The sequence below is a fragment of the Schistocerca cancellata genome, unplaced genomic scaffold (genome assembly GCF_023864275.1).
Source record: "Schistocerca cancellata isolate TAMUIC-IGC-003103 unplaced genomic scaffold, iqSchCanc2.1 HiC_scaffold_1148, whole genome shotgun sequence".
Taxonomy (NCBI): Eukaryota; Metazoa; Arthropoda; class Insecta; order Orthoptera; family Acrididae; genus Schistocerca; species Schistocerca cancellata.
In genome coordinates, this window is record NW_026047147.1 from 1636544 (window position 1) to 1664415 (window position 27872).

At 43.0% G+C, this 27872-nt stretch overlaps 3 protein-coding genes and 1 non-coding gene across 7 annotated transcripts in view; 2 read left to right on the forward strand and 2 right to left on the reverse strand.

Annotated features, from left to right (window-relative positions):
• Positions 1-27872, reverse strand: part of LOC126159884 (uncharacterized) — a 533313-nt gene that overhangs the window by 489027 nt on the left and 16414 nt on the right. The window lies entirely within an intron of this gene.
• LOC126159885 (uncharacterized) overlaps positions 1-27872 on the forward strand; it is a 502155-nt gene that overhangs the window by 346808 nt on the left and 127475 nt on the right. The gene's annotated exons all lie outside the window — the stretch shown is intronic.
• LOC126159887 (uncharacterized) overlaps positions 1-27872 on the reverse strand; it is a 112345-nt gene that overhangs the window by 22332 nt on the left and 62141 nt on the right. The window contains exons 2-3 of the mRNA XM_049916698.1: positions 24310-24886; positions 11599-11769 (exon numbers count right to left, since the gene is read on the reverse strand). Coding sequence (XP_049772655.1) covers positions 11599-11769; positions 24310-24875 — 737 coding nt within the window. The 5' untranslated portion in view covers positions 24876-24886. The remainder of the gene's footprint in view (positions 1-11598; positions 11770-24309; positions 24887-27872) is intronic.
• Trnaa-cgc (transfer RNA alanine (anticodon CGC)) lies at positions 11141-11215 on the forward strand. Its single transcript has one exon. It is a non-coding gene; the product is annotated as a tRNA-Ala (tRNA).

Genomic DNA, 27872 nt, shown 5'->3' on the forward strand with positions numbered 1-27872 from the left:
GTCGTCTTCAGCGATGAGAGTCGCTTCTGCCTTGGTGCCAATGATGGTCGTATGCGTGTTTGGCGCCGTGCAGGTGAGCGCCACAATCAGGACTGCATACGACCGAGGCACACAGGGCCAACACCCGCCATCATGGTGTGGGGAGCGATCTCCTACACTGGCCGTACACCACTGGTGATCGTCGAGGGGACACTGAATAGTGCACGGTACATCCAAACCGTCATCGAACCCATCGTTCTACCATTCCTAGACCGGCAAGGGAACTTGCTGTTCCAACAGGACAATGCACATCCGCATGTATCCCGTGCCACCCAACGTGCTCTAGAAGGTGTAAGTCAACTACCCTGGCCAGCAAGATCTCCGGATCTGTCCCCCATTGAGCATGTTTGGGACTGGATGAAGCGTCGTCTCGCGCGGTCTGCACGTCCAGCACGAAAGCTGGTCCAACTGAGGCGCCAGGTGGAAATGGCATGGCAAGTTGTTCCACAGGACTACATCCAGCATCTCTACGATCGTCTCCATGGGAGAATAGCAGCCTGCATTGCTGCGAAAGGTGGATATACAGTGTACTAGTGCCGACATTGTGCATGCTCTGTTGCCTGTGTCTATGTGCCTGTGGTTCTGTCAGTGTGATCATGTGATGTATCTGACCCCAGGAATGTGTCAATAAAGTTTCCCCTTCCTGGGACAATGAATTCACGGTGTTCTTATTTCAATTTCCAGGAGTGTATATTTGTGTCTCCAAAAGGACATTGTTTTTCGCAGTTTCATACTAAACCTTAAAATGACCATGGTTGTTTAAACAAGAATGTAATATGGAATTATTTTTATTGTTTCCTCTGTTTTAAAGTGAAATAAAGTGTGGCATAATTGATCCGTACTGTTAACCTCCTTAATGTATGAAGGAGACTCACCGGAATGTAAAATTGATGTCAGACTTTTTTTACAAGTAAATAAAAAATCAGGTCTGAAAGGGTTAAAAAATGTGGCTCTTGCAGCTTTATTACTGCTGCCAGAAGGAGCATATAAACTGACTATAGTAACTCCTACGTTTATTCCAATACCTCACCCCGATTATAATTTATCAACGTTATGTACGGGGATGCCTTCTCTAACTAAAATGGCCATGCAACACTCGTTTCAGTGGAAATATTGTAAAAATCGACCTAACTGGACAAATTTAATTGCGCGAATACCACTTCCTGTAGGAGAGAAATATCCGTCGCTGACCCATACAGAAACTGTTTCAGAGCAGCTATTTTAACATCCGACTGTATCCTATTAATGTTTAAAGTGGTAATCGTATATGACTAACATAGGGGAGTGACCTTTTTTCCCCGCTAGTCTATCATTTGATGCCACTCCATGCCGGATACTTCCTGAGAATCTGACTGGAGACCACCGTCCCGGTTTGCTTTAGAACCTTTCTTTTTACTTTTCTTGCGATTTGCATTGAGTCTGGCCTTCACCGAATGTCTGCTCCGCCCACCCCCTGAGCAGTTTTCCACTGAGGGCGGTGTCGGTGGATCTGAGGGGCAGTCGTGTGCCACCATCTCGTCTCGTCTGCCAAAGGCGGCGCAGACGCAGTTTGCAAACGTTCTTCCAACGCCCCGTCACTTCTATGATCACTTTCGTTTGCTGTTTGTGTGTTATTGCTGTAAAACTCCGCTTCTTCGTCTTGGGATTTGGGCTGTGACGTCGCCTGTTGTTGACAATCACTCTCTACCTCGTCATGTTTGGTTTCAGTTGCATCTGCGAGTGAATCCGTCTGCGTTGGTTGACGTACGGGTACTGCAGCACGGGGCTGTGGCGTCACCGAGACGAGCGCATTGCCATCTACTGGCACGTCCAGCGTTACAGAATGGGGCTGTAGTGTCACTTTGACCTGTTCGGGTGATGGTGGCGGATTCGATTTGTTTACTGATGCACTTGACTCAAGAGTTTGAATCTATGCTGACAATATTGTCTGAAACAGTAGTTCCCAGTACTGTTTTCTGAATGTCACCTACAGCTTTCAGTGACAGGCTGATATCTTCTCCATCTGTGCTACTGCCGCTACAAGTTCGACGTCTCTTGTTAGTGGCTATACTACTTTTTCCAGCCGGATTGTCTACAGTGTCTTTCCTGAGTAAAGGTGGAAATGCTTCAAGAGTATTTTGTGGCCCGTCGTCCACATTTCCCGTAATGCTGGAAACTTCACCACCCGTCATTGATTTTCGGTCACAACATCAGCCAGTTGTAAATTATTCTGCAATACAAACACTTTTTTTGGACAGTTTTGCCAGAGATGCCCACTTTCATATGTGAGAAGTCAAAGTCTGTCCATTGTATATAACGTGCGCTTTGTAGCCACAAACCAAAATATGAGATGGAATGTTCTGTTTGACATGCATATCGACAGAACAAATCTGTGCTGGCTTGACCATCGTTCATTACAAATTTGTCTGATGTCACCATATTTAGATAATACGTCTTTTAAGTAGCAGTTTTCTACCTCATGGGGCAAATTAAATTCTCTGACTTGTTTATAATCAACATCAGCATTTGAAATGGTAACTCTCTACTCACCAAATTATCGCGATGGCGGAATTCAGCTATTCCTTCAAATTCCTGCAAAATCCGTTCCAGCACCAACGAGAAAAGCAGCTTCACAAAAAAGCAGTATTGCTCCAAGTTATAATAAGCAGTGTGCGTCTGATCCGAAGTAACGCCAATAACGTCAACGATCCAGTCATGAGATTACGGGCTGCTTTGTCAAATCCAAATCTTGGGGTACACTTTCTGGGAAACATGGTTGCCATATCAGCAGTTAACAGCTCGCGAAAACAAGGATACTAAAATGCTGCATCACCAGAATCAATTTTACACAACACTGTAACGCAGAGACAGAACGTAAAGTCGTAAAACCCAAACAGAAACGCCACAGCGCGCACGGTCAGGACGGCCGCAAAAGCCGCTATTCTGGTCCCAGACAAACGAAACTTTTGTGTAATTGCTTGTCGAAAGGCTATGAACGATAATGGACACCGCCCAAAGTACAACTGTCCGTAATACAAATATATTTTTAAATTACACTCCTGGAAATGGAAAAAAGAACACATTTGACACCGGTGTGTCCGACCCACCATACTTGCTCCGGACACTGCGAGAGGGCTGTACAAGCAATGATCACACGCACGGCACAGCGGACACACCGGGAACCGCGGTGTTGGCCGTCGAATGGCACTAGCTGCGCAGCATTTGTGCACCGCCGCCGTCAGTGTCAGCCAGTTTTCCGTGGCATACGGAGCTCCATCGCAGTCTTTAACACTGGTAGCATGCCGCGACAGCGTGGACGTGAACCGTATGTGCAGTTGACGGACTTTGAGCGAGGGCGTATAGTGGGCATGCGGGAGGCCGGGTGGACGTACCGCCGAATTGCTCAACACGTGGGGCGTGAGGTCTCCACAGTACATCGATGTTGTCGCCAGTGGTCGGCGGAAGGTGCACGTGCCCGTCGACCTGGGACCGGACCGCAGCGACGCATGGATGCACGCCAAGACCGTAGGATCCTACGCAGTGCCGTAGGGGACCGCACCGCCACTTCCTAGCAAATTAGGGACACTGTTGCTCCTGGGGTATCGGCAAGGACCATTCGCAACCGTCTCCATGAAGCTGGGCTACGGTCCCGCACACCGTTAGGCCGTCTTCCGCTCACGCCCCAACACCGTGCAGCCCGCCTCCAGTGGTGTCGCGACAGGCGTGAATGGAGGGACGAATGGAGACGTGTCGTCTTCAGCGATGAGAGTTGCTTCTGCCTTGGTGCCAATGATGGTCGTATGCGTGTTTGGCGCCGTGCAGGTGAGCACCACAATCAGGACTGCATACGACCGAGGCGCACAGGGCCAACACCCGGCATCATGGTGTGGGGAGCGATCTCCTACACTGGCCGTACACCACTGGTGATCGTCGAGGGGACACTGAATAGTGCACGGTACATCCAAATCGTCATCGAACCCATTGTTCTACCATTCCTAGACCGGCAAGGGAACTTGCTGTTCCAACGGGACAATGCACGTCCGCATGTATCCCGTGCCACCCAACGTGCTCTAGAAGGTGTACATCAACTACCCTGGCCAGCAAGATCTCCGGATCTGTCCCCCATTGAGCATGTTTGGGACTGGATGAAGCGTCGTCTCACGCGGTCTGCACGTCCAGCACGAACGCTGGTCCAACTGAGGCGCCAGGTGGAAATGGCATGGCAAGCCGTTCCACAGGACTATTTCCAGCATCTCTACGGTCGTCTCCATGGGAGAATAGCAGCCTGCATTGCTGCGAAAGGTGGATATACACTGTACTAGTGCCAACATTGTGCATGCTCTGTTGCCTGTGTCTATGTGCCTGTGGTTCTGTCAGTGTGATCATGTGATGTATCTGACCCCAGGAATGTGTCAAAGTTTCCCCTTCCTGGGACAATGAATTCACGGTGTTCTTATTTCATTTTCCAGGAGTGTATTACAACAATAAACATGCACTTATATTAAAATCAGCTTCACAGTGAAGTCGACCATATCAGTCAAAGTTGCACTTTTAACAATCATCCATCTTTGGCGAATATTTTACAAAAATGTCAAAGCTTCTTGAGTTCCACTATAGCTCTGTTAAAATTACTTTTTCATTTCCAATAACATACTGTGTATATAAAAAAATTAGTTTGTACATTAAACCATTATTTAAAGAGTTTTACTTCAGCAAGCTGCACAAAGGTGTTATACTGTTTCAAGCAGCAGTTCATAACTTCAAGAATCCCACATCTCAGTAGATTTTTAGCTCGATTTGCCGTTCAACAATTAAAGCTCTAATGACCAATAAACTGAATCGGTCAGATTGAGTATTGATCTGTTAACTCATTTATGATAAAATTACAAATAATTCCAAATCAAGAATATCACATTAATAATAAATTGTACCGAGCATTAATTTTGAAATTACAGTTTTGTTCAAATGGCTCTGAGCACTATGGGACTTAACATCTGTGGTCATCAGTCCCCTAGAACTTAGAACTACTTAAACCTAACTAACCTAAGGACATCACACACATCCATGCCTGAGGCAGGATTCGAACCTGTGACCGTAGCAGTCGTGCGGTTTCGGACTGAGCGCCTAGAACCGCTAGACCACCGCGGCCAGCGACAGTTTTGTAGTTGAAATATGAATTTAATTTCCCTTCACTCATAAAATAACAAGTCCTGTCAACATGCAGTATATATCTTTGACCCAAGGGTATACAACTTTGTTTAAATATGTTCCTTTAAATTTTATTACACTTTCAACATAGCGTATTAACTTAAAATGACAAACATCTGTTATCCTGACAAAAGTCAGTGGCATATGAGCAGTCAGTTTAAACAGAATATACATTGTGTATTTATTGATAAAAAGTACCTTTTTCGGATGTATTATTAACTGAACTCATAGTTTTAACTAAGTTCATACTCAGTGGCTCAAATAACGGAAGAAAAAGTAAGCATTGTGAAATTATTTTAAACACAATCAATGGAGCTGGATTAAGGAAAACATTTCCATAACACAGAATTATCCTCATTATACACTTTATCACTTTGTGCTTTTGACTGTGTAGCAAGTGCAGAATGATATCCCTTCACCATCCTAGACGCCCATTTTCATATCTAGCTACAGGTGGTCCCAGAAGTCTGATGCGTGATGAACTACAAACAGTGCTGATGTAGAGTGACGATCTCAGTGGTGTCATAATTAAGTTCATTGCAGAAATGCCACGTTCACACTTGGCAATCGACACTGCAATGCTGTTTATTATTGATACAAAATTTTTGAACATTGGTGGCTGTACAAGAACAGTTGGCATTTCTCCGCTTAGTACTGGTTTCAGACCCCGTTTGTACTCCCTGAAGTCCATTACTTCAGAGGGCTATTGATCTTAAATCTTTCACACATTCGAAAAATCTCATTTTCTCCGTACGTGATCGATATGTTTTTAGACCAGAATTTCAGGTGAATGGCCTTCATGTAATTCTTAACAGCATCGTAGCTTTCAGATGCATTCACTGTTGATAGCAACCTGGATGACTAATTGTGGACTACAAAGACTGAATTCACAGACAGACATACAGATAGGCAATTGTAACGTGAGAACCACTTATGGGATTTACATGTTTCTTTCTTTAACTCACAGACATATTCATTTACTATCTATTAGTATATATTTCGCTACTTTAGGTAGCACAAGAAATAAGCTGTGGCTATTATTGTAAGTCAAGTCGCAAAAAGTGGGCTGCCTTCGTGCTCTCTTACAGTACGCTACATAAACTATTAGAGAAAATCATTTAATTTTTTAAGGAATTGTAGACCTCAAAAAGAACCACGAAAAGTCAGCAAGAGCATATGTTTGTCTTTCACAGTTGAGTCACACTCACCCTTTTTCTGCTTTGTGGGTGCTGAAACAGGTAATTTCAAAAGACAAAAATCGTCATTATTCTTCAACCTTAATCTTTTATTTAGGTACATCTTTTTGAGCTCTACAGTTTGGCACTACATAACGTGATGTAATTCTTATGGACTACGTAATGTATTTTAAGAGAGCATGCTGGCGGAAAACATTTTTACTTCATGTAGCTCATGACATTTAAATGGCTGAACAGACTTTCAAAAATATATCTAAGAACCGTCCTGATTAAACCAGCTGTCAAGTAAAAAAACGGCTTTAAAATTGGAACTTTCGTTTGAGAACTATGTTGGGGCAGACAGACAGACAGACAGACAGACAGACTTGTGGGTCAAACATATACATGTCCGTTCTGCATTGGGAGTTCAAATTTGCCCCCTGTGCGAGCTCCTCTCTACTGTATAGAGTCAACCATGTTCTAACAAGGGTGCGGGCAGATAAAGACAATGGTCAAGAGTGCCGTGGACAAAGGTACGCATCGGATCGAAAGACTGCCCACTTTTAGTCATGTCTGTTCCATACGCACATTTGATTTTTAGCTGTGACATAAATTGCAACATGGAATGCAATGATTTCATGAAAGCAAATTATAAAGACATTCACATTCAAACATGGCTTACATTATTTATTTCTCATTGACACACATGAGACGTTGCCTTGCTACGACATCGCTGAGGTTGTTGGCAGTTGTAAACAAAAGGCAATATGTACCAATCACAACTTTGGAATGATACTACACTTATCTGACACACACACACACACACACACACACACACACACACACACACACACACACACACACACAGTACCTCCTGCCCATCACATCACGTTGGCAACCCATTGTCATGTTCACTTGTTCTGGTGCAGCGTTAAATTATAGTTACGTTTTGATTTAATACTGTTTCAAATCTCCAGTGCTGTACTGTAGAAAAGGGAAAAAAGGGAGAATTAGAAGAAAGGGAGTTTCTGGGAGGTGCCAGAACGTGTTCTGACCGAAATTAAGCCCTGATTCAAGGTACATGTTGTTGTGGGGATATGCTACTGTTCGCTATCTCATTGGCCATTTGTTTGACTTCCAAATTAGTACCACATTTATCTGCAAGGCTACGTTACTCTGTTGTAATGTGAACAGATATAAAGAAAGAGTTTTGTGTGTGTGTGTGTCAAGGGAAATTAGGTTAGCCTTAGCACTGCCTTCTGCTTTATTACATTGTTTGACTGGTGACTAATTTTAATACCTAACTAATATTTAATTAATAAGACTTGCTTTTGTGCTGGAGAACATCTGTTCCTCACTCAAATGTTTGGTGTTGGTTATACTCTGCTGGGGTGTTTCGGAAACGAATCCCAGTCTGTTTGTTCTCTTCCCATTAGGTTATCTCACGGTCACAACTTTCTCAAAAATTCCTCAGAGAGGTTTAATGCAATCACTGACTGCCATTTATGGTGGTCGGTGGTACCATTACAAGCACTCCCTTTGGAGGAGCCCTCCTGCACCATTCCACCACATGTGGATGGCTGACTTGCTGCAAGGCTATGCCCTGTGTTCTGTGACATTTGTGCGTTTGCTTCGGTATCTCAGCATTTTCAGCTCTTAAGGAGGGAGGCAGAGCTTTAGCTGGTAAAGACATTTCCAGCTGGAGTACATCACAACCAGACACACACTCTGGAGTCAGGTATTGAATTGTAAGGTGTATCCAGGAACAGATGTGCACTCAGATCACAATTCAGTTATGATAATGACTGAGCCAGATCGCTGGTCGATCATCAGCAATCGGCTTATCTTTGGTGCGTCCCCGGGCATGAGCATCTTTGCGTTTTCGGCTGGGGCGCGCGAGACGGCGAGAGGCAGTCGGTTTGGGGCGGCCGGTGAGACTGGCTGAGTTGTAACTCGGGCGTAAGCACATGTGTGATGTCTGTTACGCTGGGGCTGTTTGTGAATAGTGAAACTCCTGCAGCGGTTACTGGTTGCCTGGAAGGCATTTCGTATAAATTGTGCCAAGCCTCGCAGTGAGAGGGGAGTCCGGAGTTGGCCTAGATGTTTGTACAAATTGAGGTGCTTGTGTGAGAAGCACGGTGTGGGGCTGTTTGTTGCTTCATCCTTCTGGGAGCCACCGCAAGCAGATGTTTGGTCGGAATGTGTACAGTTTGTGGTGAGCATAGTGTGAACAAGTTCTCGTGGGATGTGCTCCCGGCCTGACTTTTGGCCTTGTTATTTGTGGGCGCCGACCCATTGTCTGTTACTGCTTTCGGGTGTCCTGTAAGATTTCACAGCAAAACTGAGATTTTGGGGCATTCTGTGTTTCTGGCTCAGCCTCCGCCTAGTAAGGGGAAAGATTTGGAATTCCTTAATCCTGTAGTTTAAACATATAAAAAAAATTATTTTATTCCCGTTTGATACCAGACAGATTCAAATTTTGTTTACCTGGTTATTGGCTTAACTCGCACTTTTCACGCACTAAATCAGCTGATATTGAAAATTTTTTTTTAATTATTGCTGTTTAATGTCAGACAGATTCAAATGTAACTTCATTTATGTATTTGAAATAAATGCGTTGGATTGACCTTAATGAATTATGTGCAATCTAAGTAAGAGATCCAGTCCTTCATTAGTGCTTAACAGTGGCGTGTGGTCCGGGTTGTGACCCCCATACTCGGACCAGTTTGTGAACTAAATTTTAAGAGAATTGTTATGAGAATTCCGTGTGTAAATAATAGGATACTGAAGTACACAGGAATGGAATAGGAATTTTAACTTCTTTGAGGCTCTAGATATGCGATAATAAATGGCAATCACATGAGTATTCACATTTGTCTGTGTAATCCATGAGACAGGAGTCATAACAACAGACTGCCAGAGAAACACCATCCAGGCACTACAGCAGCAACCAAGCGCCTATAAGTGCAGTAACTAAACAGCTCATGAATAGAACTTATTGAAAAAATAACAACAACATGCAGAAGAATGGAAGACGAAGGTGACAATCTGTTTGAGAAAACTGAATTTGGAGTAAAGGATCGAGGGATAGTGGAAGGGATGTTCAAGAAAAATCAAGAGATCTTTATTGGATTTGCAGATCTTTACATGACTATTTGACAGCATGAAACAGTGAAAGTGCATGAAATTTTTTTAAAAGGTACATATAAGATATATGGAACAGCAGGTAACAGAATATGTACAATAATCAACAAGAATTGGTATTCTGAATTAAAGATGGTTAAAGATAAGGATGCAGGTAATCTCCACAAATGTTCAGATGAACACTGAAGAAACATTGGTGGAACTGAAGAAACTTATAGCAATTTAATTAAAACTGAAGGTGAAAAGGATATCATTTATAAAATTCACTGGTGATATTTCTGTGTTCACTGAAAGTCAGACCGAATCACCAGAATTGGTGAATGTAATAAACAGTTGAATGAGTGCCAAATTAGGATTAATGAATGGAAGAAAGAGGAAAGTATTGGGGTGTGGCAGAAATAACATTGGTGGCAAAGTTAACAGAATTAAGGACCACACAGTAGACCACTTGTAGGGACTCTGGTACACGTGATGCTAATTTACACTGAGGGTCAAAGCACGGTTGTTGTAAGGAGTAATGTAGCATGGAATAACAGGAGATTCCTCGCAAAACAAAGTTACTAATATCACAGATAGGCCGTAATTTGTGTTAGACATACCTGAATGTATGCTTGGAGCACAGTACTGCATAAAAATTAATCATGGATTATGGAAAAACAAGAGGGGAATCTGAGAATTGTAAATGCGGTGCTATTGATGGATGTTTAAACTAGGTGAACTCATAACAGAAGAACTATCGAACATCTCTGCAGAATAGGTGAGGATAGTGTGATATGAAGAAAACTGTGACAAGTACAAGGGTCATCAGAGTAAGTTATATTTGAAGGCATCAGGGAATAATCGCTGTGGAACTATAGGTGGTTGCTGAGGTTACAAACTGTAGGGAAAGACAGAGATAGGAATGCATGTAATTGTGGACTCTGGGAGCTCATGGCACTGCAAATCTGCTGCTCAGACAGACACACATTGTCAACATGTCTGTGGTTACCGAGACTGGCTGTTACAGCAGTGGGGCAACCAAGGTGGTCCACACCCTGGCAAGCTGAGGCTCTGCTGGCGTTTGCTTCTGTTTGGTGATTGCCGAGTATATTTCTTGCGACTAACAGAAACTTTATAGCAAATTACTGGGTTCTTTCTCCTCTCTCATTCCTGACAAGCACCAAAAATGGTCTCATAAATGTGTGTGCATGAGTGACCTCTACTAGACCATTAAAATACATCTAAAGTAATAGACATTTATCTCATCTGACAGTTTACACATTCAGTGCACTCATATTCTCCCCATCACTAAATTTTCTGGGCATGACATTGTCTGAATTATTGAAACTTCCTGGCAGATTAAAACTATGTGCCGGACCGAGACTCGAACTCGGGACCTTCGCCTTTCGTGGGCAAGTGCTCTACCAACTGAGCTACCCAAGCACGGCTCTCATTCTGGAAACCTCCCCCAGGCTGTCGCTAGGCCGTGTCTCCGCAATATCCTTTCTTTCAGGAGTGCTAGTTCTGCAAGGTTTGCAGGAGAGCTTCTGTAAAGTTTGGAGGGTAGGAGCCGAGGTACTGGCAAAAGTAAAGCTGTGAGGACGGGGCTTGACTCGTGCCCGGGTAGCTCAGTTGGTAGAGCACTTGCCCACGCAAGGCAAAGGTCCCGAGTTCGAGTCTCGGTCTGGCAGACAGTTTTAATCTGCCAGGAAGTTTCATATCGGCGCACATTCCGCTGCAGAGTGAAAATCTGTCTGAAATATTGTTGGCATTGGTTTGCTGGTCTTTGTAAATAAGACACTGAACTGTTGACAATAACTATTTTTCCTACCAACCTATTCTTAACTAACCTCTCTCCCATGATACTATGATCTAGTCGTGGGGATACCACCTCTGATTGTATATTTTGATTTTATTCCCAGTTCACTTTGCTGGCCCTCATTAAATCTAGACTGAGCATTTACACTTTGCTTTTCAGTATTTATATCTTATCTACCATATAATGGTGTGTGTGTGTGTGTGTGTGTGTGTGTGTGTGTGTGTGTGTGTGTGTGTGTGTTTTGAGGGAACTCACCGCATTTGAGAGACAGTGGCCTCATCAGGTGGAGGAGTCGTGGGCCGCGCAGCAGCAGGTGTCTGGCGAGGTGCGCTGGCAGAGGTGGCGGTGGCAGTGGTGGTGGTGGCGGTTCTGGTTGTGGTTGTGGTGCCGGTGGTGGTGGTCCTCGGCTCTGTAACGACTGGTGCACTGCACATACAGAGAGGCAGGGTGTGAGCTGGCTGGGCGTGTCCTCGTGGGGATGTGGAGGTGGCTCACTGTGGCCAGCACTGCTGAGGGACCACCCACACAGGGGATAGGGCTCCAGTTAATACAAATAGCTAGGTTGGATACGCCCACATAAGGCACGCGATCTCCACACGATGTGCTTACTTCATCAATTTCTTAGCTACTGGTGCCCCCAATACTTATCTTTTCACATTAAACACCTATCATCATTCCACAACCGCAATACCAGATCGGATACGTCTAGCATCTTGGCTGTACCTTTACATAATACAAAATCTTTCTCTGTGTCATTCTCCACAGCCATACGACTATGGAACGCGCTCCCCTGTGATCTGCGTCTTATCCAGAACCACTTAACATTCAAGAGAGAACTCAAGACTTACATATTAGGGACGGTATAGCCACCATTGTCGTGCCCTCATCTTTTTCTTTCTCCTCTCCATCATAGCTTCGAATTTTACCATTCTATTCCTCTTCCTCTAACCTATCTACCTCTTCTATATCTCTTTCACCCCATTCTATCGTTTTATGTCTCTGCTTGATGAGAATAACTCACAAGCTGCAAGAATATAACGAGAAAATTCCCAACTAGCAATAGGACTGACATTCATAAAAGAAAAAATATGTTTACTTTCCTATACATAGTCATTACTATTATTATTATTCTTGATTATTATAATTATTTTTTATTGTTATAATTATCATTGTACTACTTTTATAATCTCTAATTTTTTTTCTGTAACATTAATACTGTATAACATGTTATATGTCCTTAATGTTCTGTAGAAACTGAAATTTGTTGAATCTGAGTATGCCTGGTTAGGTGTAAGAGAGGGCCTGAAGGCCCTAATCTTGCCAGGTAAAATAAATGCATAAATAAAATAAATAAATAAATGAATTACCAGTAAGCTAATAACAATCAGTCGTACCATCTGAGTTTTCCACGGCAGTCGCTCAACCCCGTCCAACAGGTAGTTCAAATCTAGGTGCAGCCAGAAGGTACATACAATGCCCAATACTTGCACAAAACATAATTACAGAATTACTGGACATGTTAGCTCAGGTGCTATCGCCATCAAAACTATCCAAACAGCCTGAATTCCACTCCACCTAAATTGTATGATGATGATGAAGTCCCATATTCCTTGACAGAGTGTAGGGGAATGACACATGCACCCGCATAATGTTACTGTCTTGCAGTTCGTCTGATCTCTTTTCGATATGGACATTCCACTCTACAAAATGATTACTACAAGACCCCACTTGAAGCAACTGATTTGTAACACTGAGTCCACAATCAGACTAATATCACGATAATGTGAATATCGAAACCTGTTATAATTAGATGGCAGCTTGTAAACTCAAGTTTATTGCAATAAATGACTTTTTGGAAACTAATTTTCAACTTGAAATTAAGTGACGAAAACATTTGTATTAAGACTACCATCCAGGATTCCAATTGAGCACCTATTGTCTCTGTTAACTAAGTACGAAAGATCTTAAATATCATTTCAGCCACAGGTAAGTATGTGTGTGTGGATGTATGTTGAAATGACTTGGCATTGTGTTCGATGATTCAAACCTAGCAACTAATAGGATTGTTAACTAAGTGCAATAATACATTACATATCCAAATATAGCAAAATGAGAATCTGAACTGTCGAGAAAAAGTATTTTGTTCCTTTACTGGGATCTGAATCCACCACCTCTCATTGTTTTCTAACCACAAATACATGTTAAACATCAGCTTAGTTTAGCTGTAGCAGGATGTGCCCATATATGAACTGGAAATAACCTAACGGAACATTCTGTGTAGGTTGGGAATCTATACCCCGTGTGCTGCATGCACCATCGTTGTTGACTGCACACAAGATGATGCTGATTATCGAATTCTTTTTCGCCACTTGCTACGAGGTACATGTTTTAACTTTTCAAGCAATCATTTAAAGTTTTGTGTGACAGACTTTAAAGCGACACCAGGTGTCATAGTTGACAAGACATGCAGAGGAGATAAAAATCAAACTTGCTTTTCTCCTCTGGTTTTATGTACACGACACAATGAAAATCTTTGCAGACAACCATGAATACAATGGATGCTAATAACTATGGACATATCCATGGGAAGAATTTCTTAACACAAAAGAGCTTCATTACACCAGATGTGTACTGTTACATTCTGAGGATTCACATTAGCCTTTGATTTTACGTTTTTTGTCAGGACCAAACATTTTTGTTTTTTGAAGGTAAAGCCAAATACACTCCTGGAAATGGAAAAAAGAACACATTGACACCAGTGTGTCAGACCCACCATACTTGCTCCGGACACTGCGAGAGGGCTGTACAAGCAATGATCACACGCACGGCACAGCGGACACACCAGGAACCGCGGTGTTGGCCGTCGAATGGCGCTAGCTGCGCAGCATTTGTGCACCACCGCTGTCAGTGTCAGCCAGTTTGCCGTGGCATACGGAGCTCCATCGCAGTCTTTAACACTGGTCGCATGCCGCGACAGCGTGGATGTGAACCGTATGTGCAGTTGACGGACTTTGAGCGAGGGCGTATAGTGGGCATGCGGGAGGCCGGGTGGACGTACCGCCGAATTGCTCAACACGTGGGGCGTGAGGTCTCCACAGTACATCGATGTTGTCGCCAGTGGTCGGCGGAAGGTGCACGTGCCCGTCGACCTGGGACCGGACCGCAGCGACGCACGGATGCACGCCAAGACCGTAGGATCCTATGCAGTGCCGTAGGGGACCGCACCGCCACTTCCCAGCAAATTAGGGACACTGTTGCTCCTGGGGTATCGGCGAGGACCATTCGCAACCGTCTCCATGAAGCTGGGCTACGGTCCCACACATCGTTAGGCCGTCTTCCGCTCACGCCCCAACATCGTGCAGCCCGCCTCCAGTGGTGTCGCGACAGGCGTGAATGGAGGGACGAATGGAGACGTGTCATCTTCAGCGATGAGAGTCGCTTCTGCCTTGGTGCCAATGATGGTCGTATGCGTGTTTGGCGCCGTGCAGGTGAGCGCCACAATCAGGACTGCATACGACCGAGGCACACAGGGCCAACACCCGGCATCATGGTGTGGGGAGCGATCTCCTACACTGGCCGTACACCACTGGTGATCGTCGAGGGGACACTGAATAGTGCACGGTACATCCAAACCGTCATCGAACCCATCGTTCTACCATTCCTAGACCGGCAAGGGAACTTGCTGTTCCAACAGGACAATGCACGTCCGCATGTATCCCGTGCCACCCAACGTGCTCTAGAAGGTGTACATCAACTACCCTGGCCAGCAAGATCTCCGGATCTGTCCCCCATTGAGCATGTTTGGGACTGGATGAAGTGTCGTCTCACGCGGTCTGCACGTCCAGCACGAACGCTGGTCAACTGAGGCGCCAGGGGGAAATGGCATGGCAAGCCGTTCCACAGGACTACATCCAGCATCTCTACGATCGTCTCCATGGGAGAATAGCAGCCTGCATTGCTGCGAAAGGTGGATATACACTGTACTAGTGCCGACATTGTGCATGCTCTGTTGCCTGTGTCTATGTGCCTGTGGTTCTGTCAGTGTGATCATGTGATGTATCTGACCCCAGGAATGTGTCAATTAAGTTTCCCCTTCCTGGGACAATGAATTCACGGTGTTCTTATTTAAATTTCCAGGAGTGTAGTTCAAATGTCCATCCAACCATCCTGTTTTAAGTTTTCCTTTATTTTCTTAAACTAAGCAATGCAAATACTGTGACCATTCCTTTGAAATGGCACTATATTTCCTTTCTAACATTTGAGAGCTGTAGATTCTACTTTGTCTCTAATGGTCTTGCCGTCGATGGGATGTTTGACACTTAATTACTTCTTTCTTTCTTCCTCAACATTTCCTATAGAATTAAAGTGCCGCATGATGGCTAATTGGTCACATTTCATGACATTTGGCAGTAATCGATTGAGCCATACTGGTAAACCACCACATCAAAACAAACCAACTGCAAATGAAAAAATTATTTCCTGACGTAATTTCTTTGACACACTTACCACATACACGCACAAAATAATAGAACAGAACAAACACATTTCCAGAATACAAAAGGACTCACAAGCTGAAAACTTACAAACACACACTGACAACACCACACAGAAAAGAACCAGATGGTACACCATGACCTACACACATAAGCAGAGCCAAAATAAAAAAAATACCACACCATAACACACACACACACACACACACACACACACACACAAATGCGTACACAAACAGATCACAGATACCTAAATAATTACACTCTAAAGTTTCGCAATAACATTCGATCTTTGGTAAAAACATTTGACAGTCGGCAACAGAAACCAAAACAATGCATTGAAACAATCTTTCAGTTCATTGTGCTGTGGAGTGTGGGAAAAAACTGCAAATTGGCATTCATAAGAAGAACAACACCAAAAATGCAATGGGAGTGTAATATGTAAGAAATTGTCCACACAACCTGTAAGTACAGTTCAAAACATTACTACTTAATAGGAAATACCAACCACCAGAACTGTTTATAATCTATAGGCACAGTGACAAAAATGTAAATTAAATAGCTAACATATGTACATATTCCAGGCCACTGATAACGCCTTGCAGAAAATAAACTCGAAACGCGTATGGCACTAAAATTGTGTTTTATTCAGTTGCTGTCAGATGGTCCATAAGTAAAAATCATCAATATACTGTGATGAACAAAATACTTCATGCAGCATTTTCGAAGGTTTAAACAACAATTCTTATGACCTTCAAGTGTACAATATTCAATAAGTCACTCCAAGAATATTTTATAGCTACAAATAAAAAATTATGATTGATAAATATACTTATTCCAACCTGCATGAGAACACGTCAGACAAAAGTCTATGATATTATGCATGAATCTACTTGTTTCAGTTAAATTATGGGTGGTCCTTTTAGGCTACATGCATCAATGTAGTATGCTACATGAGGAAAAATGATGGACTTTCTTACGCACTTGCACGGTACATTTTTAGGCCCCCTTTTTCCACATGGAATTTATATGGAGGGATTATCTGTGCTACATAAGCTACATTTACTGAAGACAAGCCTCATCTTTGCCAAGATTGACGGTGTTAATAATAACATAAGAAATTATAATAATGAATGATCTCTTCAAAAAACTATTATAGTGGATAAACATGGCTGCTTAGTAGCTTAATACCACTTCAAAGTAAAAAATAAATTCCTTCTGAAATTATAATAAAGGGAAGCCACTTCAAGAATAACAATGGATGCATTCTCAAACAACAATCACTGCCTATGGTTGACTACCTTATATATCAAATGCATCTCTTCTTTTAGTAAAATTATAAGCCTGTATCACAATAATAAAGAGCTAGAAATTAATTAACGTTCCTTGACACAATGCCACACTACTGCAGTTATAAATGTGACAATGATCCCTGGAGAACATTCTGGAAGTTTGATTGATACTTGTCGCTGAGTTTATTTTGTACGCTCTAGCGTTGGTGTAACCTAAACTCTTACCAGATCACAGCAGCTCAGGTGGGAGAAAACACTTCCTGCAGAAATTTCTGTAGCCTACAATAATGCCAGTAGTGCAGCTGACAATTATGTGATATTATTTAAGTGATTACTAAAACAACTCTAAAGTACACATTAGGTAGCTGAGGCAACTAATGACCATTGATATGGATTAACAAGGAAAAGAATGTTTTGTAAAGGCTGTAATGAACCTCCAGGGAAACGGAACGCTCATCCAGTGAGGAGCATCCTTCGTTAACGACAAAACAGTGGCACTGCATTGAAAGTAGTTTGGTGGTCTGTTAAAATTGCTCTAGCTTCATTTGCTTAAGCTCTGTGTTCGTCACTGATCAGCCAAACACTTAACAAGTATTAACAGACCCACTTTGCCTCCGGTGACTTCTGTTGAACAACTTAAGGTTCCACTTTCCTTCCTAATCTACAATAAAGCCGACGCTCCTTCACTACCTGCTGGAGGAGAGTCTGTGTATGTTGGGCCATGACAGAGGCAGACGTCCGGCTAGTGGAAGCTTACCATTAACCTTTCTTGCACCAGAAATTTTATTTAATCCCTGAAACAATTGTCATGTAAAGTCACGGCACACTTATTTGAACTTGCAATGTTGAAAATGTTGGTGCTGAACTGGGAATCTAACTCAGATATCTCTTTCTGCCATTTTGAACACTTTTCGGACAATACAGTTCCATCGATTTGTTGGGTCCCCAACATTCCATAGTTATCCAGGTTTCAATGAAAGGGGAAGGTCTGGTTTTAAATACTGGTTAGGTACAAAAATTTTCACTGTGTGATTTCAAGTTGTAGCATTCGCACTGCAAGTAATATGTGGAAAGCAATAATGATTTTTAGCATTTGTGCATGCAACGTCAACAATAACAATTGGTGCCCATTTTGACTATGAAACAGGCAGAGAACGTTTTATCCTATCATTTCAGATTTATAAATTTCACTCCTAGTGGCTAGTGGATAAGTATTTGACAGGTGTGTAGCCAGTGGTGATATCACATACAGGGTTAAGAGTCCCAGTCAGCACAGAACTTTTCCTCGCATAATTCCTAGTTCAGACATGAGCATATCTCACTGGTGGTGAAATAAACCGACATTGTGTATCTATATGTGGCTAGAAAACAGGGGAATACTTTGTTGTATTATCATTTCAGTTTCATCATCCCTCTAGCGGTGAAAAATTTTGATACATAAAATTATAACATTTTATTGTGCTTCATTCACAATCCCTGCCCAAAACAAAACTTTATGCCCCATCATATCAAGTTTGAAAAAGTGCATATGATGTTACACGTGGTTAAATTGATAGTTAAGATCTGTAGTGACCGGATTGGAGTCCTGGATCCCAGTCCATTACAAAAGCATGTAGTTTGAAGCTGAATCTTGCTTTTTGAAATGTCATTTATTGTAGTTAACTTGAGTTTACAAGCACTGAGGACCGCCATCTCTGGTAAAGCGCTTTCTGATATTTACATTACTGTGGTATTGGTTTTCATATGGACGATAATAGACAAAGCACAAGAAAGTTATGTGGCTGCGTACAAACCAGGTGGAATGCAGTTCAGGAAATTTGGCTGCTTCCGAGCATGGTAACACACACATATAAATTTGACAGGCACGACACTCTTCTGATTGTGAAACATTTCGATTGTAATTAATGTGATACTTTGATCATCAGACATCGTTCAAAACCTGTTTTAAAACTGGTCTTTGAAAGGTACAGGTAACTAAATGGTTGACAGTGTGTTTCAAATTGAACTGGAGAAGGAATTCAGTACAGCGGGTAGTAAGGCACGGTGAAACCCGTGATTTGACAACAGAAAGAGGCTGTGGTTGTGCAACAGTTATATGTCATAACAGTATTACCACATTCATCTAAATTTCATTCATTAAATACGGTTGACAGGAATTTAAGTATTTTTCAAGTGAGCATCCTCACCTTGTAAGCACACATGAAACCATGGGGTAGTTAAAGTAAGCTGTGTCATTCCCCAGTGATGGAAAAACACACACTAATGTGTGTGTGTGTGTGGGGGGGGGATGAGCAATGTTTGTGATTGATGATGTAAGTTGTGCTGTGAACTTGCTACTGAAATAAAATTAAGTTTGTCCTCCACATACAGTAGGTATGAATGGTAAATTCCGTGAGAATTTGATGTCTATCTAGAAGGGCTGGCATGAATACAAGGGGGGAGTAGGATGAACATGGGATAGTGAGACATCCTCCCCAAAAAATGGGAAAACACTGTATCACTTCACTGTGTGAAGTGGACACTGTATGAAGTAAAAAATAACTCTGCTTACACGTGGTTTTATACATCTTATTTTAATTATTGTTAAAATCATAGGCACCTGTGGTGTATAGAATTTGAGTGTGACACTATGTATAATTTTGAGAGGTTGGGGGGGGGGGGGGGGGGTCGAGTGGAATCAGTGAAAGACAGAGGCAGTTCCAGAACCAAACATTGTGTATCTGTCTGTAACTGACACCCAATAGTGTGGGAAGTATGAGGCAGTGAACTAGGTGAGGATCACGACAAGAATCTATTATACATCATGAAGATAATTTTTAAAATGTACACAAAGATTACTGCTAGTAAAAAGATTCCCGTTAACAAAAATTTTTTCAAACATAAGAGCTTGAGTCATTTCCCACAGCGTGCATAACGAGTTTGGAATAATATAATGTTTTAAATTTTTTTCAAGAATGTAAACAATTGTAATATGTTTGTTGTTTAAACAAGGAATTTTGATGTTAATCTTTATTGAATAAAAGAGAAAGACACTGAATGATTTACAACACTGGCTCTATGTTCATTATAATTGGTTCAGGGAATGCACAGTGTCATCTCAAACACAAGATTTCTGATATGTCAAATAGCACATAAAATACTACATCATCATCATCATCATCATCATCATTTAAGACTGATTATGCCTTTCAGTGTTCAGTCTGCAGCTTGGCCCCCCTTATACAGTTCCTCCATGATCCCCTATTCAGTGCTAACATTAGTGCCTCTTCTGATGTTAAACCTATTACTTCAAAATCATTCTTAACCGAATCCAGGTACCTTCTCCTCGGTCTGCCCCAACTCCTCCTACCCTCTACTGCTGAACCCACGAGTCTCTTGGGTAACCTTGCTTCTCCCATGTGTGTAACATGACCCCACCATCTAAGCCTGTTCGCCCTGACTGCTACATCTATAGACTTCATTCCCAGTTTTTCTTTGATTTCCTCATTGTGGACACCCTCCTGCCATTGTTCCCATCTACTAGTACCTGCAATCATCCTAGCTACTTTCATATCCGTAACCTCAACCTTGTTGATAAGGTAAATTGAATCCACCCAGCTTTCGCTCCCATACAACAAAGTTGGTCGAAAGATTGAATGGTGCACAGATAACTTAGTCTTGGTACTGACTTCCTTCTTGCAGAAGAGAGTAGATCGTTGCTGAGCGCTCACTGCATTAGCTTTGCTACACCTCGCTTCCAGTTCTTTCACTATGTTGCCATCCTGTGAGAATATGCATCCTAAGTACTTGAAATCGTCCACCTGTTCTAACTTTGTTCCTCCTATTTGGCACTCAATCCGTTTATATTTCTTTCCCACTGACATTACTTTCGTTTTGGAGATGCTAATCTTCATACCATAGTCCTTACATTTCTGATCTAGCTCTGAAATATTACGTTGCAAACTTTCAATCGAATCTGCCATCACAACTAAGTCATCCGCATATGCAAGACTGCTTATTTTGTGTTCACATATCTTAATCTCACCCAGCCAGTCTATTGTTTTCAACATATGATCCATAAATAATAAGAACAACAGTGGAGATAGGTTGCAGCCTTGTCTTACCCCTGAAACTACTCTGAACCATGAACTCAACTTACCGTCAACTAACTGCTGCCTGACTATCCATGTAAAGAACTTTAATTGCTTGCAAAAGTTTGCCTCCTATTCCATAATCTTGTAGAACAGACAATAACTTCCTCCTAGGACCCCGGTCATATGCCTTTTCTAGATCTATAAAGCATAGATACAATTCCCTGTTCCACTCATAACACTTCTCCATTATTTTCTGTAAGCTAAAGATCTGGTCCTGACAACCTCTAAGAGGCCTAAACCCACACTGATTTTCATCCAATTGGTCCTCAACTAATACTCGCACTTTCCTTTCAACAATACCTGAGAAGATTTTACCCACAACGCTGATTAAAGAGATACCTCTGTAGTTGTTACAATCTTTTCTGTTTCCATGTTTAAAGATTGGTGTGATTACTGCTTTTGTCCAGTCTGATGGAACCTGTCCCGACTCCCAGGCCATTTCAATTATCCTGTGTAGCCATTTAAGACCTGACATTCCACTGTATTTGATGATTTCCGACTTAATTTCATCCACCCCAGCCGCTTTATTGCACTGCAATCTATTGACCATTTTCTCCACTTCCTCAAATGTGATCCTACTTCCATCATCATTCCTATCCCATTCTACCTCGAAATCTGAAACATTACTGATCGCATTTTCACCTACATTGAGCAACTCTTCAAAATATTCCCTCCATCTGCCCAAGGCATCCACAGGATTCACCAGCAGTTTTCCTGACCTGTCCAAAATACTTGTCATTTCCTTCTTACCTCCCTTTCGAAGACTGCTAATTACACTCCAGAATGGTTTTCCAGCAGCTTGACCCATAGTCTCCAACCTGTTTCCAAAGTCTTCCCAAGATTTCTTGTTGGATGCTGCAATTATCTCTTTGGCTTTGTTTCTTTCTTCAACATAACATTCTCTGTCTACCAGGGTTGTAGTATGTAGCCATTTTTGATACGCCTTCTTTTTGCTTTTACAGGCTGCCTTGACTGTATCATTCCACCAAGCTGTTTGCTTCATCCTACTTTTACACACTACTGTTCCAAGACATTCTTTAGCCACTTCTAGTACTGTGTCCCTGTACCTCGTCCATTCCTTATCCAATGACTGTAATTGACTACATTCAACTAACTGGTACCTTTCTGAGATCACTGTTATGTACTTGTGCCCGATTTCCTTATCCTGAAGTATCTCCACTCTTATCCTCCTACATATGGACCTGACCTCCTGCACTTTTGGCTTCACAATCCCAACTTCACTGCAGATTAAATAATGATCAGTGTCATCAAAGAATCCCCTGAATACACGTGTGTCCCTCACAGCCTTCCTGAATTCCTGATTTGTTATTATATAGTCAATGACAGATCTGGTTCCCCTGCCTTCCCAAGTATACCGGTGAATGTTCTTATGTTTAAAAAAGGAGTTTGTGATTACTAAGCCCATACTGGCACAGAAATCCAAGAGTTGTTTCCCATTCCTGTTGGCCTCCATATCCTCTCCAAATTTACCCATTACCTTTTCATACCCTCCTGTTCGATTTCAATCCTGGCGTTAGAATCACCCATGAGCAGGACACTGAAATACTACACAAGTATTAAAATCTAAATGAAAAATAAATGATCATTCATCAGTGTTAGTGGCTATTAGACTTGAATGAACATATGTAACTGTAAGATGGTGCAGAAAAATGGTAACTCTGGTCGCACAGCCACTTTAAGCATCACAGACTATCAGAGGTGGAACAGCAACAATGGATGGGATAGATAATGTCCTAAGGTGTGCCACAGGAGAATGGAGGCCTGTAGTGTTCACTGGGTGGCTATAGTAAAGCCATAGATCCACTGAAACACACACACACACACACACACACACACACACACACACACACACACACACACACACACACAGGGGTGAACACCTGTTCGTCGAATACACAGTTAGGCACGGTATTCTGTGTGTCACAAAAGGGAATGTATCCAAGCACTGCGTGAGCTTTATGTAATACTGACTACAGAGGCGAACAAAATGAGGTGGGAAGACTCAATTTTATGGGACCAGCTGGAACTGCTGCTAGGTCTGGCCTGTGATCCTGCGAGGTGGTCTCAGGCTGCAAGAGGTGTGAGCAGTCAGCCACTGGGGCACCGATGCTTACTTCACCTGGTTTTCTGAACATCTTCCATACAAGCCCTCACAGCAGAGCATTCTTTTATATTATGTGCCTTTAGAGCAATTAACATCTTCCGTGTACTGTCAGGATTTGGAGAGAACTAAGAATTATCTTGGAATAGTTACTGGCATATGGCTTGCACGTGGAAAGAAAGTGACAGACAACTACGTAACAGCCAAAGCTGTAATACTAAGGTGTGAATAGTGATTACTCTGATAGTCTCCTTTACTACATGAAGAAAATTCCACAGGTCAACATCAGCAACATAAAATTGTAGATAAGTTGCCGCCCTCCTCTAATCATTCTGCAGTACACTACCTTTCTCGAGGTGTCGGCTGTAAGTGACTTACTCGGTCATCTTTATGCAGTGTGGCACTATTCAAAGGTGTGTCATTGTCATCAGCCACAGAGGCAATGGACAACTGTAGAGAGTACTTTATGGGAACAGGCCTACAGCAACCAGTACAGGCTGCCGGTTGCAAACTACACCCATCACTGCGCCTGAGCCTGTGCTGGGCAATACAGCTTTGTGTCCACAGCAGTCTGGCTCATGCTCTATTCACACAGTGAGTGTACCCTCTGTCATGACAGTTGATGCTAAAACCTAAGCAACCACTTTCTGTATACATGTAGTTTAATGTAATGTCTACAAACTGGCTCTTTGATGATTTTTGTTAGCTAACATACCTGGTAATGAACACTGTTCAGTTTAGGGGATCACTGAAACTGCTACACAAAGGTAATGATAGCATTGTGAGCTATCGTGAAATGACTGTCTATGATGGTGTATTTTACAGCAGACACACATCTACGAAAATTCAGTGGGAAAAATTATACAGTATGAAATACACACACCTAGAACCGAGAGACACGAATCAGTGGGTTGTCTCACACTTACCTGGTTTGTGGTGGTGGATCGTACAGCAACCGGCTCACTTCAATCAAGTCTTCCGGCTGCTTCCGCATCGCATCTGCCCACCCCTGAGTGGCCATCACCTCGAAGGGACAGGTCTTAATAAATTCGATGGCTGCTTGCCTGAGGTCACTGCAGGAGTGGCGGACTGCGAGGGTGGCTGCGGCCGCCGCGGTCTCCACGGTCAGCTGAGCGGCCACCTGCCGCTCGCACTCCGCCTTCAGCCCCGACGCCCCGTACTTATCCGCTGCAGTCAGCAGCTGGGGGGCCATGCCGGGCAGCTGGGGGGCCCGCAGGGTGTACAGGTAGGAGACCAGCTCCCTCAGCACCGGGCCATCGATGTCGGCAATCCTCACCACGCCAGTGCAGGCCTCGAGGGTGTCGTGGGCGAACATGGCCGCGAATACGGGGCTCCTGTCCGCCAGGACGGCCCTGTGCACCACGAGCCGAGTGTCACCTGCCTCGAGTATCACCATGGCGTCGTCCCCGGCGTCCAGGAGTGCACCCAGGTTGACAGCCACCGTCTCTGTGATGTCCTTAAGTGCTTCCATTGCGGACGATTCTGAAACACAGAGCAGCCGTTTCAGCATACAGGTGACTGACGATACTTCTACGAGTGACAGCCACACCTGTCTCCAGCGACAGTTGATAAATACAGGGTGAGTCACCTAACGTTACCGCTGGATATATTTCGTAAACCACATCAAGTACTGACGAATCGATTCCACAGATCGAACGTGAGGAGAGGGGCTAGTGTAATTGGTTACTACAAACCATAAAAAAATGCACAGAAGTATGTTTTTTAACATAAACCTACATTTTTTTTAAATGGAACCCCGTTAGTTTTGTTAGCACATCTGAACATATAAAGAAATACGTAATCAGTGCCGTCTGTTGCATTCTAAAATGTTCATTACATCCGGAGATATTGTAACCTAAAGTTGACGCTTTAGTACCACTCCTCCGCTGTTCGATCGTGTGTATCGGAGAGCACCGAATTACGTAGGGATCCAAAGGGAACGGTGATGGACCTTAGGTACAGAAGACACTGGAACAGCACATTACGTCCACATGCTAACACCTTTTTATTGGTCTTTTTCACTGACGCACATGTACATTACCGTGAGGGGTGAGGTACACGTACACACGTGGTTTCCGTTTTTAATTACGGAGTGGAATAGTGTGTGTCCCGACATATCAGGCCAATAGATGTTCAATGTGGTGGCCATCATTTGCTGCACACAATTCCAATCTCTGGCGTAATGAATGTCGTACACGCCGCAGTACATCTGGTGTAATTTCGCCGCAGGCTGCCACAATACGTTGTTTCATATCCTCTGGGGTTGTAGGCACATCACGGTACACATTCGCCTTTAACGTACCCTACAGAAATAAGTCCAGAGGTGTAAGATCAGGAGAATGGGCTGGCCAACTTATGCGTCCTCCACGTCCTATGAAACGCCCGTCGAACATCCTGTCAAGGGTCAGCCTAGTGTTAATTGCGGAATGTGCAGGTGCACCATCATGCTGATACCACATACGTCGACGCGTTTCCAGTGGGACATTTTCGAGGAACGTTGGCAGATCATTCTGTAGAAAAGGGATGTATGTTACAGCTGTTTGGGCCCCTGCAATGAAGTGAGGACAATGTTTCAAGCGTCAACTTTAGGTTACAATATCTCCGGATGTAATTAACATTTTACAATGCAACAAACGGCACTGCATACTTCCGTGCATTTTTGTATGGTTTGTATTAAACAATTACACTAGCCCCTCTCCTCACGTTCGGTCTGTGGAATCTGTTCGTCAGTATTTGATGTGGTTTACGAAATATATCCAGCGGTAACGTTAGGTGACTCACCCTGTACAGTCCATCCTTAGTCGGTTCCAGCAGTATCACACCCTTTCTGTCGGACTGATGCCATTGGTGAATAACAGCAGATCTTTAATAATACCATTTTCAAGCTTTACCTTTTCTTTCAGCATATTTCATTTGGAGAACAAGCTCCAGAAGTGGCAAGGACATTATTTCTATCATTTTTTCTACAGTGCAATGTTATTTGGTGTGGAAGTGGTTTGAAATAGACGTCTACCAAAATACTAAATAGGCTGTACAGAACTATAGTATTACTCTATTCAACGAGATGTTCTCTTTACTTCTCCTGTTATTCAAGAAAACAACACTGTTTTATGACCTGAATCTGTATTATTCGTCATTTAACAAGCAGTCATGCATGAACCCTTGCAGGAGTTGCTTCACACAGCGGATGAAGTCTGTGTGTCGGGAGACTGACTCGTGCGTTCACAGTGAAAGATCGTGAAGTGGGTTCAGCCGAGTACGTAGTTCAAATTTTCATCCACCAGAGTACAGTAGCGGACAAACACATTCAAGAAACAGTCAGTCAAGGGAATGTTTTTGTGAATTGTAATGTTTATTACTTGAAGGATTTTTCTTTTATGTATGTACAGTTTTGTGTATGTTTTTAGTAGTGTGGATGCTGCGTGAATGTGGTCTAAAGTAAATATGTAGATCATTGTTATAGTGACAAACGCCGTACGAAGTAAAGTGAGAAATTTTTAATACACTGTGAATGAAGACGACGGGGAATTTTGTATTATAGTGTGTCAAGTATGTTTATGGTAAAGGGAAGCTAATTTCAGTGTAAATGAAAACAGTTAATAATGTAAAGTATAAATAAAGTACCAGAATGTTAAATATTTTGGAAAAAAGTACAGTTCGAGTGTGTTGTTTATTGATTTGTTAGTCATGAAAAAAGCGCGCTAACACAGGAGAATAATATTTTTTTTTTTGGCCTTAATGTAGACTGAGCAATCAGAACAGAGTATTCTTCACGCATCTCTTCTCTTGCAAACGGAGAATGCTTACACCAATCTAAGAAGTCAGAGCCCAACCTTTCAATGGTACGGTCGTGTGTAGTATGAGCTCCGTAGGAAGTAGTTGTTTGCCAGTTTCATGTCTACATGTGCTACATGTCTGAACAGTGCCTTACAGTGAAGGTAAATAAATTCATTCATAGCGGAATCAACGAGCAGCAATACGGCAGGGCAGCGCTGCCAACTTACACGACAAGCGGGGACCCTGAAACTGGGACGGCGCAGACGGAGGAGGTCTGACACTCAGTTTCAGCACGCCGAGGCTGCAGCATTCGACAAAAGATAAGTTTGTTAGAACTTGTGTGTGTGTGTGTGTGTGTGTGTGTGTGTGTGTGTGTGTGTGTGTGTGTGTGTGTGTGTGGGCGCCCGAGCAACTAGCACACTTGAACAGAGAGGAGGAGTAGATCAGGCTGTTCCCGCTCGTCGGCTCCGTTGTGAGCCGCGGAGCGCTCCCTGCTCCAGGGAGCCGTGTCGCTCGCTGTGACCATTCCAGTGGGCCGGCACGCCGGCAAGCGTTTTGATGTGCCAGCTGCGTCTTACAAGATCGACAACCTCATACTCTTAGCTGCTACGATGTGGTGACATGCTAGACCAGGAAATACGATGTTCAGGAAATAAGTAAGAAAGAACTGTTTTACAAGAAGTTGCATATT